Source organism: Scyliorhinus torazame, chromosome 9 (genome assembly GCF_047496885.1).
Source record: "Scyliorhinus torazame isolate Kashiwa2021f chromosome 9, sScyTor2.1, whole genome shotgun sequence".
In the NCBI taxonomy this organism is placed as follows: domain Eukaryota; kingdom Metazoa; phylum Chordata; class Chondrichthyes; order Carcharhiniformes; family Scyliorhinidae; genus Scyliorhinus; species Scyliorhinus torazame.
In genome coordinates this window covers 203,449,469-203,462,607 of record NC_092715.1, presented here as the reverse complement: position 1 = coordinate 203,462,607, position 13,139 = coordinate 203,449,469, and the positions used below count along the sequence as shown (strand labels likewise).

Below are 13,139 nucleotides of genomic sequence, written 5' to 3'. Positions count from 1 at the left end.
CAAAAGTCTGACTCCTGTCTTTCTGCTGGCAGCTCACTCACACCCATCCTCTGAACGGGGTCTGCATCGGGGGCTTGAGGACTCCGACCACTGTGCTTGGGGCACGGTGGGAGTGGGGTGGGAGCGGAGGACAACAGGGGGTGGAGGTGTTGTGAAGATGAACGTAACAGAGGCTTCACATGTATCAGGTGTTACATGTTTTAACAGTGAACATTTTACATTTCCATTCCCCCAGTTAAGGACAGTGACCTCACTAGTGCCCACTCAGTGCTCCTAACTCTTCTTGATCTTTCGTGGTCGAGTCTACATCTAGGTGTGTCTGCAAGATGTACATCAGAGGTGGAGGCAGCCTGCTGCTTTCTGCGCACTGTGGCCTTTGATGCCCTTGGCGGACATCCTCTGGAGGGCCTGGAGCTGTAGAGTCCGGCTGAGCCATGCCTTGGACACCACCACTCGAGACGCAGATGTCGTGCTCCAGGTTTTCCACTGTGATCACCACCCTAGCAGTGTTGGCCTCAGTGCCACGCATTGTCGGCACCATTCCCTACATCCAAAGCTTTTTGGACTCCTCCAATCAGCTATACAGTCGCTGGAATGCCACTGACATCTCTTCCTGAATGTCACGGCCGTGTCCTGTCATCTGCATCAGATCTAGGAGAACCTTGCCCAGAGGCTCAGCATCTGACTGGGATCCAGTTGAGGTCTGGGTCCCAGCTGACCTCCGACTGGTGTCTCCCTTGGATGTTCCTGCATCAGCAACTGTGTGGTGTTCATCAGATTGTGCCCCAGAAGCCTGTCCACAAATGGCACCCATCAAGGTGTGTGTTTCTGTGCTGGTGGAAGTTGGGGGCGACAGCTGTGCTGCCTCCCCGGCGGTCTCCTCGGAGATCTGCTCCGTGGTGGTCTCTTGGATGGCAGGTGGGTGAATGACTTTTGATAGCCCGACTTCATCAGATGGAGATCCTGCGAGACAATGGACATGTGATCAGTGAGCGGGATGGATTATTTTGTCTGACATGAAAAACTCACTTGAGACAGGTCATCTGGGTAAAGAGGCAATGGATCCTCACCATTCTGGCGCAGGCCAACCTTGCTGTCGGTGACTGTTCTCTCCGTGGTCAACCCTGAGATCTCCAGGGCCCATTCCTTATAGGGGGTGAGGACTCTGATCTCCTGCATCCCGTCCCCTCCTCTTGGTCCTTTCCCACTTATTATGAGCTATCTTCTCCTTCGGGGACAAAGAGAAGGCATTGTGAGCAGCATGCCTGATGGGTCAGCGGGGTCTATAGCAGGTGGCATGTGTCGGCACCGCACCTGGACATGAAGAGGTTGTGCTGGTGGGTGTCAGGGGCTTCAGAGGACCAAGCACAAAGGTCGGATGAGGGGAAGGTGCGAGGTGTCAGCTAGTGACTTGTGGGGGCGGATTTGGGAACTTGAGGGTTGGCAGGTGGGACTGATGCCAAGAGAGAGGTGATAACTTACCTTTACAGCTCGGTGGTGGTTGTTGGTCTTCTTCCTACATTGAACGGTGGTCTTCCTTGTAATGCTGCCTGATCTGACAGCTGCTGCCTCCCAGGCAGAAATGCTGACCCTACTGCTGGTCCTCCGACCCCCTCGGGGAAACAGAGTACCCCGCCTCTCATTCATGGCATCGAGAAGCCTTGTCAGGTCAGCATCTCCAAAGCGAGGAGCAGGTCTGCGCACTGCCATGCAGGTGTATTGACAGGGAGTGAGTGGTGAGGGAGCATTTGAAAGCAGCTCCCTCTTGTTAATGGCAAGAAGCTGAGGCGCAAGTCTGGCGAATCAGACAGCAAGACAGCCAATAATGGTGAGAAGCTCATGGGGCTCATTTTTGGCTCTGAGTGCCGTTGAATACGGGCCGTGATATCACTAACGCGGATGTGGAGAAGCACCCTGCCAACTGCGCCCAAAATGACACTTAGAAATGTTTCTATTGAATCACAGCCCCAGTCTCTCCGCTGCTGATCATCATAGGCAGGGGGCAAAGTGGTGATCATGGCAAGAGACAAATGCTGAAGGTGACCTAGTGTAGGGTTTCCTCACATCTTGGGCGGGATTCTCCGACCCCCCGCCGGGCCGGAGAATCGCCGGGGGGGGGCAGCGTGAATCCCGCCCCCTGACGCCGGCTGCCGGATTCTCTGGCGCCGTTTTTTTGGCGGGGGCGGGAATCGCGTCACGCCAGTCGGGGGCCGTTGGCAGTGCCCCCCCCCCCGGCGATTCTCCACTCCACAATGGGCCGAGTGGCCGCCCGTTTTCGGCCAGTCCCACCGGCGTAAATCAAACAAGGTCCTTACCGGCGGACCCTGGCTCTGCGGGCAGCCTGCGGTGTCCTCGGGAGGGCATGGGGGGATCTGGCCCCGGGGCGGGCCCCCACAGTGGCCTGGCCCGCGATCGGGGCCCACCAATCTGTGGGCCGGCCTGTACCATGGGGGCACTCTTTCCCTCCGTGCCGGCCGCTGTAACGGTCCACCATGGCCGGCGCGGAGAAACCCTCTGCGCATGCACTGGGATCACGCCAGAACACGCTGGCGCTCCCACGCATGCGCCAACTTGCGTCGGCCGGCGGAGGCCCTTCGGCGCTGGCTGGCACGGCGCCAACCCCGCCGACACTGGCCTAGCCCCTGAAGGTGCGGAGGATTCCGCACCTTCCGGGCAGCCCGAAGCCGGAGTAGTACACGCCATTCCTTGGCGCCGGTACAGCCCGCCCCGCTGGATAGCGGAGAATCCCGGCCCTTGTCTTCTTTATTTCTTCTTCTATCTCACCATACACACTCTGCATGACAAACTAAAGCTATAGTTCTAAAGTATATGTGGTGCCACGTGGGATCGTCCCAAGGATGTGAATAAATCTATATAATGTAGGTCATTTCTCCACTTTTTTTCCCCTATTCTTCTTAAGATACTTCTGGTTCACTGGTTAAGCTTCCAGGGGTTAATCCTGCGACGACATTCTGACAGTGGGGAGTCACCCTGGCAGACAGCACAATTGTAGACAGGGTTACAACACAGTGGTCCTGATACTCTGGCCTACTCTGCCTTCCATTCAGGTGATGGAATTACCCCTCCCACCTGTACACCTGAAGCCGATATTGATTCTTACGTATTTTAGCCAATGAGGTGCAATAATTGCAGTATGACACCTCCATGTCCCAAGATTTTGATCTGCACACCCCCTTGGCATTGCACAAAGAATGCCAAGATCCAGTGTAACTTTCAAGAGAATCAAGAACATATTGTGAATGACAATGGAGTTTTCAAGATAAAGATAGATATTTTTTTGAAGAATAAAGGAATAAAGGGTTATGGTGTTCGGGTGGGAAAGTGGAGCTAAGTCCACAAAAGATCAGCCATGATCTCGTTGAATGGCGGAGCAGGCTCGAAGGGCCAGATGGCCTACTCCTGCTCCTAGTTCTTATATTCTTATGAACCAGGATGTGCATACATAACTTGTTACAAAGTCAACATTCTGTCTTTATTTTTACATTTACATTATTTATAATGGAAATTGCCTGTGTAAATATAGCAGCCTCTAGTTACGCCCTCCTGCCAGTGAAGCTGTTGCAGTGGCAGTACAGCATAATTGCAGCTCACACCGGCCATTTCCATTATAAATAAGGACACATAAATTTATAATGGAAAATGTTGACAAGAAACTTGCACAGATGTAAGATTTTTAATACATTGTCAAGAACATAGGGTGAATGACAATGAAACCAGGATGTGCATACATAACTTGTTACAAAGTCAACATTCTATCTTTATTTTTACATTTCTATTATTTATAATGGAAATTGCCTATGTAAATATGGCAGCCTCTAGTTACGCCCTCCTGCCTGTGATGCCATTGCAGTAGCGTAATTGCAGCTCACACCGGACATTTCCATTATAGATAAGGACACATCAATTTATAATGGGAAATGTTGGCAGGAAACTTGTACAGATGTAAGATTTTAATATATTGTACAAAAGGTATTCAGCAGAATTCTCCGTCGGATTTTCCAGTCTGTCGGTAGTGCACCCACGTCCACGGGCATGAGGTGACCACAATGGGAAATCCCTTGGTTGGCTGCAGAAACGGAGAATCACGCTGCCGGCAGGGGCGGCCGTGCTGGAAAACTGGAGTATCCCGCCCATTTCATCTACATTGTGTTGAAATAAAGATGCCTTGCACTGATTCAAATATTTTTAATCCTATTTGAAATAATTTTACCACTGAAAATGTAGAGACAAAAGTTTCACGGAGATACAAATGCAATCAGTTGTAATAAGGGAAGGGCTTGCATTTTTGTAGCTCCTTTCGGAAGCTAAGCACGTCTCAAGCTGCATCTCAGCAATTAATTACTTTTGTATTGTCGTCCTTACTTACCACCACATGGGCTGCAGCAAGCTCACTACCACCTTCTCAAGGGAATTAAATATGGGCAATAAAAGCTGGCCTTATTAGAGATGCTCACATCCCACCAATGAATCAAAAGAAAGCTATGGAATAATGATGATCATTCGCTTTGGTGCTACTGGTTGAGAGATAACTATTGGCAAGGACACCAGGGAGAAGTTTCCTTCTTGACTTCGAACTGTACCTCGCTATCTTTTATGTGTATCTGAGAGGACACATGGCATCTCGGCTCAACATCTCACTGCCAACAGTGTGGTTCTCCCCTCAGGACGGCGCTAAAACTCATCCAATGTCCACTTTCAGCGAGGACATCCAGCCGGTGTTAAAAAGTAGAAGCTTTAGTTGACTATTTTGGTTCCACCTTAGGGAATGCTGAGATTATTTATTCACATCTCCACCTGCACCCCATGTAGCCTCGAATCCCCTTTGATTGTATGGCTAGAACACCACGTCACACAATGCAAATATCCATTGAAGCATCAGTTGACATGAACTGGTGGAATTTGGTCACTGGTAGACCAGAGTCCAGTCTCATCAAGTGCTCACTGAAAATAAAGCACCATCCCAGCTCTGTACACAGGTGGCTTGCTGCAAGCTTACTTCAGGAAATCGGAGATGATTTCCTCCAAATGCTACGGATGCTGGGTCAATTGGAATTTTCTGGACTGAGCTTGGTATGTTTTTGTTGCGTAAGGGTGCTCGGGGATTTTAAGCAAAAATGAGTAAATGGAGATGAGGATGAGATCAGTCGTGCTCCCACTGACTGGCGGAAGAGGCTGAAGGGCCTACTCCTGTTCCTATTCCCTGGTATTTAAGTGTATGGCTGACACCAACATACATACCAGTTATTGATGCATTACACTTGCAGCTGCCAGGAGTATCATGTTATTCATCGCCAGTTCAGGTGTCCAGTATTTGTTTCTGACTGCACACAATCTGAAACATGGAGGGAAAATCTCTTCTGGACTTGCTCTGCTATGCCAGAGTAACTTTGGTAGAAGTTCAGCACAAACCCAGTTTACAGCAGCACTAGAGAAGCCCAAAAGATAACGCTACTAGCTAAAAAAGTTGTACTTACTGAGGTACTTCGAAGCACAGTGACTGTAACTGTGTTACCACATTCCCTGCAACAAACAATTCAAAAAACATTAAAATTGTAGAAGTACAGGGCAAAGAAAATGATGCTTGGCTATATCTGGCAAAACTGTGCTCCTGGTGTGGAGTCTTGTTTACAGGAAGAACGCAGACTTAATCCTAATAGCCGCATGTATCAATGTGATTCACCCTACTCGGTCTGCCTCACTCAGCCTGTCCTTCAGTTATGCACTTACACTTTAACTTCAACACCAGAAGAGTTCTTGATTCACAAAGACATTAAAGCTGCAATATAAACCCAGAGTTCAAACTCAAATGTTGTGAGACTTCTGCCTTTAAGCTTGATGAAGCCCAGATAAACTTCATGTGAACTTGCATGAAGACTTCAGTCACAGCTTTTGGTTTTGAGCCTGAAGGCAGTATAAATCTGAGTTAAAACATATCCAAGGGCGGACATTTCATAACGCTAACAATAATTACGTTCACATGTCTGGCTCATGCGAGCCCTGTCTCCCAAGTGATTAGCATTTATATTTGAATTTGGACTGCAATGGGGAAAAACAAGAACCCAATCACACACTCTCTGTTGGGCAGAACTGGAGGTCCAACCAAACAACATAGACGACACACAGTCTGACTCAGTCAACACTGCTTTTGCTAGTCTGACCCTGGATGAGACGTTTAACAGAAAGCAAACTAGCATTATTTTATGGTAAGATTTACCAAGAGGTTCTTCAGCATTGTTGCCCACCTCTGCAGCAAGTCTTGGAGCTGGGAGGATTGGTCAAAGAAGGGTTCCCACAAGAGAGGCTCCAGGTTTGATGAATTCATACGCTATAATTATCTCATTTAGGTTCATGGAATTTGTCAACAGTCGAACTAATAGGCAAAGATTTTGGAAATGCTCTCCTCAACTGCATATCTAACAGAATAGGCCATTATGGAAATCACAGTCTACTGGATTATGAATATTCAGCTGTGCATATAACAGAAAACTTGACTAGGTATGCACAAAAGAACTCAACTTTTCGTATAATGAGTATTTAACTATGTGTGTATTGATTTAGGAGCACTGGTAACGGCACCTCTGCTGTTCTCGCCGGCCCGGTACTCCACAAGCCCAATGGTAGTTGCAGCTCTGAGAGTTTGGGGGCAGTGGCGGAAGCATATGGGAATGGAGGGAGCATCGGTGTGGGCTCCAATTTGTGGCAATTACCAGTTTGTCCCGGGGAGGCTGGATGGGGCATTTTGGAGGTGGCAGAGAACAGGTATCGAGAGACTGGGAGATCTGTTTATTGATGGGAGGTTTCCTTGTTTGGAGGAGTATGAATTGCTGGGTGGGAATGGGTTTTGCTATCTGCAGGTGAGGGGCTTTGTGCGAAGGCAGGTTTCGACATTTCCACTCCTGCCACCACAGGGGATACATGATAAGGTAGTTTCTAAATCTGGGGTGGAGGAGGGGAATGTCTCGGAAATCTATAAAGAATTTATGGAGTGAGAGGGAACCCAGATAGGGGAGGTAAAGCGTAAATGGGAGGATGAGTTGGGAAAGGAGTTAGAGGCGGGTCTGTGGGAGGATGCTCTGAGCAGATTCAACACATCCTCATCATGTGCCAGGCTCAGCCTGATACAATTCAAGGTGGTTCACCGGGCACACATGACGGTGGCCCGGATGAGCAGGTTCTTTGGGGTAGAGGACAGGTGTGTGAGGTGTGCAGGAGGGCCCACAAATCGTGTCCATATGTTTTGGGCATGACCGAAGCTTAGGGGATTCTGGCAGGGATTCACCGATGTCATGTCTGCGGTACTAAAAACGAAGGTGGCGTTGAGTCCGGAGGGGCTGATCTTTGGAGTGTCGGAAGACCCGGGAGTCCAGAGGGTGAGAGAGGCTGACGTTTTGGCCTTTGCCTCCTTGGTAGCCCGGAGACGGATCTTATTAGCGTGGAGGGACTCAGAGCCCACGAAATCAGGGATATAGGTTAGTGACATGATTGGGCTTCTCAAACTTGAGAAAATTAAATTCGCCCTGAGAGGATCAGTACTAGGGTTCGTTCAGAGGTGACAGCCGTTTATCGACTTCTTCGGGGAAAACTAAACTGTTAGCAGATACAATAAGGGAGGGGTTAGGGAATAAGACGGGACAGGAGGAGTTGGTTTCGTTTAGTTCAGTTTAGGCCGGAACAGCAAGTGGAGATGGAGGGACTTGGGGAGTGTGTGCATAAGCTAAGTTGGCGGGGTATGGTTGTTGGCTGGGGGGTGTTACGCACTGAATTATGTTTAAATTTGTATTTGTATCTTTTGTTGTTATAAAACTATAAATGCCTTAATAAAATGTTTGTTAAAAAAAAACTATGTGTGTATTGAGTACTCGATTCTGCATGTAATGGAGGGTGTTCAACTGTGTGTGCAATGGAGAATTTGACTGTGTAATGGGGAACTCGGTGAGCAAGATGCAACGAAAAAAGGTGAAGCTGTTCTGGGCTTGTTTGGCGGGGTGCTTCTCGGCGGCTGCAGCACCGAGGTTCACCCCGCTATTTTTGGCCTCGGGGTGTTTCTCCCCATTGAGCCAAGACTTACGCAGCCGTCCTGCATTGCCAGCAGGACTGGCTCCTCGCAGATCAGGGCACCTTTTTAGACCCCTTCTTTCAGCAGCCCCCTCTGGCTTTCAAGACTCACACTTAACACCCCCCCTCCATCCTTTTCTGGGGCCCAAGAACCCCGCTCTTATGGGCCATGGCTCCCCATGCCAAGGCCCTGGCAGCTGGGCACCTTGCCACTGTCAGCCTGGCACCATAGCAGTGCCCTGCCAACCTTGCAATGCCTTGTGGGCACCAAAGCAATGCCAGGTTGACACTGCCACAGAGTGCCAGGCTGGCAGTGCCATGGTGACCAGTTGGCAGTGCCAGGGTGCCCAGGTGCCAGGGGAGTGCCAGGGTACCACCCTGCCCTGTCCCTAACTATCCAGGGGGCTCTAATCGCCTGCAAGACCCCCTAAGGTGCCGTCATGCCTGGTTTACGTCTGTGAACCAGTACTGAACAGCTTCCGGTTGAGGCCTTGCCGTTGCGGCTGTTAAATCCTGGCTGCCGGGTCAATCCGACAAATGCATATTTAGATGCATTTCTGCATTTTGTGTTGACATTATGGGCGAAATTCTCCGACACCCCGCCGGTTCAGAGAATCGCCGGGGGCTGGCGTGAATCCCGCCCCCGCCGGTTGCCGAAGTCTCCGGCACCTGAGATTCGGAGGCGGCAGGAATCGCGCCGCGCCGGTTGGCGGGCCCACCCGCGCGATTCTCCGGCCCGTATGGGCCGAGGTCCCGCCGCTAAAATGCCTGTCCCGCCGGCGTAAATTAAACCACCTACCTTACCGGCGGGACAAGGCGGCGCGGGCGGGCTCCGGGGTCCTGGGGGGGGCGCGGGCCGATCTGGCCCCAGGGGGTGCCCCTATGGTGGCCTGGCCCGCAATCGGGGCCCACCGATCCGCGGGCAGACATGTGCCGTGGGGGCACTCTTTCCCTTCCGCCTCCGCCACGGTCTCCACCATGGCGGTGGCAGAAGAGACTCCCTCCACTGCGCATGCGTGGGAATGCTGTCAGCGGCCGCTGACGCTCCCGCGCATGCGCCGCCCGGAGATGTCATTTCCGCGCCAGCTGGCGGGGCACCAAAGGCCTTTTCCGCCAGCTGGCGGGGCGGAAATTCATCCGGCGCCAACCTAGCCCCTCAAGGGTGGGGCTCGGCCCCCAAAGATGCGGAGCAATGCCCGTCTGATTTGCGCCGTTTTGGGCGCCAGTCGGCGGACATCACGCCGTTTCCGGAGAATTACGCCCCATAAGTCTGGTAACTCTCGTGAGGTTTTCTGCAAGGCGCGGAGGCTGATTTTGGCCTCTTTCCAGGATTCAACCACCCCATCCCAACTCCCAAATCGGGCACGACGAGGTGGTTGAATCGCGCCCAGTGTATGTGCTGCTGTATACTGTAGAAAACGGGTTGTACAGCAAATTCTGCATGAATTGCTGAATAATAAGGAGATACACGGCACCCTATACAATCCTGATGACAGTCTCCCTCTAGAACACAGAGTTTTGTGTACCACCTGAATCAAAATTATTGAAAAGTTTGTTGCTGATAACAACGTGCAATTAAAAAGCACCTGAAACATAGTCAAGTTTTCCAAGTCACTTCAAAGGAACATTATCAAACAGAATTTAACACAGAGCCATTAAAAGGCTTAAAGACATTAATTAATTTAGTTAGTGGTTAATTATCAAAACTTTCTACTCACTGTGTGTGTGAAAATCACCCTCACCTGATAATATTATCGATGTGTTCCTGGGAAATAGCTTCGAGGGGAATATTGTTAATCTTTATAATTTGATCTCCTGGGAAAAGCTTCCCCTCTGCTGGACCACCTAAGGAGCAAAATAAGTCATCATACTTTTGGATGTCCAAATAGTTATCCCTTATAAAAGGAGAAATACACAGCCGCCACATCAGCATGTATAAAGAGCAAAAACCAGATAATGTTTCATGCATTTCTTACAACTGGATATCTTTCTGTCTGATGTTTGTCTCATCAAAATGCCCAGAAAGTCAAAAGGGATGTTGCCAGATAATGGACAGAGGTGGATGATACTTGATTGTGACTTTCTTGTGAAAAAATTGTGAACAGTGATATTGTCAATGAAAATAAGGAACCGCGGGCATGTTGAATTATTTTGCATCGGTATTTGCAAATAGAACCAAAGGCCAACATTATCGAAATCTCAAGGAAACTAATATTGAATCAGGGACAGGAGCTCACCAAAATAAACCCAAGAAACATAACAATAATGGAGAAAACGAAGGCACTAAAGAGCGACAAGTCCCCAGGATCGGATGGTATCGATCCCAGAGTTTTAAGGAAAGTAGAAGCAAATACTGCAGATGCCTTAGTTGATGAATCTGTCCTCTAGATTAGAAAGTTGCCCCTGCCACTCCATAATTTAAGAAAGCTGGGAGAGGAAAACCAGCAAATTATAGACCGATTAGCCTAGCATCTGTTGTTGGGAAATAGAGTCTATAATTAGGAATAGAGTGACTGAACGCTTCGAAAAATGTTGGCTGATTAGTGAGCCAGCATAGGTTTGTATAGTGTAGGTCATTCTTGACAAACCTACCTGAATATTTTGAAGAGGTGACTAAGGTTGTGGACAGGAAAATGTCTATAAATATTCTTTATAATGGACTTCCAGATGGTATTCGATAAAGTCCCTCATAAGAGTATTATAATCCTGTTAGGAACCATTAACATTTAAAGAAGAAATCCATATACCCAGTAATTAACCGACAGGACTATGCAACAAAGGTTTCACTTTTTAAAACAAAAAACAAACGTTATCGTGCATCAAAAAAATTAAACAAAGTAGGTATTATTAAAGCTTAGAAAGTATCATGCTATAACTCATAACTATTCTTTACTTCCCCTTCCCAATAGTTCCCTTATCTTATGAAATCTTGAAGCTCATTCACTTTACCTGGGACCAACCCAAAGGTATGCCACAGCCTTCTGGAATTTACTTTAATTCTCCTTAGTAATCCAGTTATTCCTCGGGGAATTCTATAGCGATCCTTCCATTAACATTTGGCTAAGTGATCCTCAAATTTTCTTTATAGACCATTTTTCAGCTCTGTGACCTGGCTAAGGACATATATAGGCTGTTTTTCTCAAGTCTGCTCCCGCAGATTCTGTACAGCTCTTTTCCAAGCTAACTATTCAAGCTGACTATTTCTGCTGCATGGCTCTGTGAGGACCACTATAGATTTCTTTCACTAGCTGCAAGCTAAAGCAAATCTTCCAGATGTTTTCTCTCATGAAGTCTAAACTGAACTGCCTGCTTCTGTCAGCAAACATACAGCTAGATTGAACAAAATAATCTTCTAACCAAGGCTGTAACCCAAATCATTATCTCTACAACAACATGGCATGCTTTGGGATCATTTGGGATGAATGCAGAAATGTAAACAAGTTACTTTGCCTTCAACATAACTTTTTGATTCTGTAACCCGTATGAATAATTTATATTTCCAATTGGTGTAATTTTCCTCTCTCCAGACGGCTTGGCTCCATTACAATCTTCAAAATGGATTCTTAATTGTTCAAGTTCTTCACTATCAACTCTAACCTTATATAACCATACACAAGTTAGCTTGTGTATTTAACTCCACGCTAGTTTGAATTGCATTTATTTCAGGATTGTTTATCCATTTCTCAATCAGATACCTTCATTTATCTACAGCTAAAACTTTAATTTCCCAAACCTAATGTTATGTTCCAAAACATATGAATTATGAACATATCCAAATTTGCTAATGACACACTGTAAGTAGTGTAGATGGAAGCATACAATAACAATGTGGAGTTGATAGATTAAGTTCCCCATCCTTGCAAACTACCATCCAATCTCCAATATCCCTTTCCAATCTAAAATTCTTGACTATGTTACTGCCTCCTGAAACTGTGTTCATCTTTCCCTGAACTCCATATGTGAATCCCTCCAATCAACTTTCTGCCTCTGCCAAAAAGGGCTCTTAGCAAAGTCACAAATGATATCCTCTGTGATGTGGTAAAATATTATTTATCATCCTCCTCAGCCTGCCTGCAGGTTATGACATGTTTGGCCTCCGTCATCAATTCCTTTCCACTGTCATCCAACTGGGTGGGAATGCACTCACCTGGTTCCATTCCTATAAATCTAAGCAAAGTTGAAGTATCATTTGCAATTACTTCTTTTTCTGCTCCTGCACAACTACCCCGGTATACCTATAGCCATCTGGGATGGCCACTTACAAAGGATTTGGGAAATATGGCCACCTGCAAAGGACCATGGGAAATATGGTCAACCCAGGACTCAGACGCTCAGAGCTTACGTATATTGGCAACTCAGATAACTAGACGCTATCGAAACCCCCAGCTACTTTGCATTCTAATGGCTCATTTCCCCATAACAAAAGACCTGTACTCAGGTAACAGATACAGAAACAGACTCATCAGCGCCACTCCCTTTGCTCAGGGAGCCCAGAAAGCCAAAATCAATGGCTTATTGGCCAAAATCGAAGGCAGTAATTGAAGCCTGCTGAATTATTGGGTCCAAAGCTAAGGACCGCCCAAAAGAGCGCAACCCCAGAAGGATCACGAGAGACACTGCCATGTGTTCAGTCTCTCTTGGCCCCGGCGCTCGGTCTCCCCCGGCCTATGCCCAACCAATTGCAGCATTACGACCAGAAGACAAGTTCAAGACCAACGATCGCTACCAGACGGCTGAGCCCATCAGAAACGAAGTCACTTCTCCAGACCCAGCCAAGCAAGATCCGTACAAAGGCCTTGTTCCTCTGCATAAAGCCGGATGCCTGACAGGTTGTTGTAGTGTTAGGTGTAATTTAGCTTGTAGTGTTTTATGTTGCATGTCGAAGTAATTCTTGTGTGTAAATCAACTATCATTGAACTTGAACTAACTAACTGGTTGTTTGGCCTTTGATCGATATCCGGTAAAACCTTGTGGTGGTATAATTTGACACCTGGCGACTCTGAAAAGCAATATCATCATTAATAACTGTCATATCAGTATCCAGTTAAAAAGAGCAACATTAT

At 47.8% G+C, this 13,139-nt stretch overlaps 1 protein-coding gene across 1 annotated transcript in view; it reads right to left on the bottom strand.

The window, feature by feature from the left end:
* The window catches only part of frmpd1a (FERM and PDZ domain containing 1a), a 264,403-nt gene that overhangs the window by 90,846 nt on the left and 160,418 nt on the right, over positions 1 to 13,139 (bottom strand). The window contains exons 4-5 of the mRNA XM_072517007.1: positions 9,819 to 9,921; positions 5,496 to 5,541 (exon numbers count right to left, since the gene is read on the bottom strand). Coding sequence (XP_072373108.1) covers positions 5,496 to 5,541; positions 9,819 to 9,921 — 149 coding nt within the window. The remainder of the gene's footprint in view (positions 1 to 5,495; positions 5,542 to 9,818; positions 9,922 to 13,139) is intronic.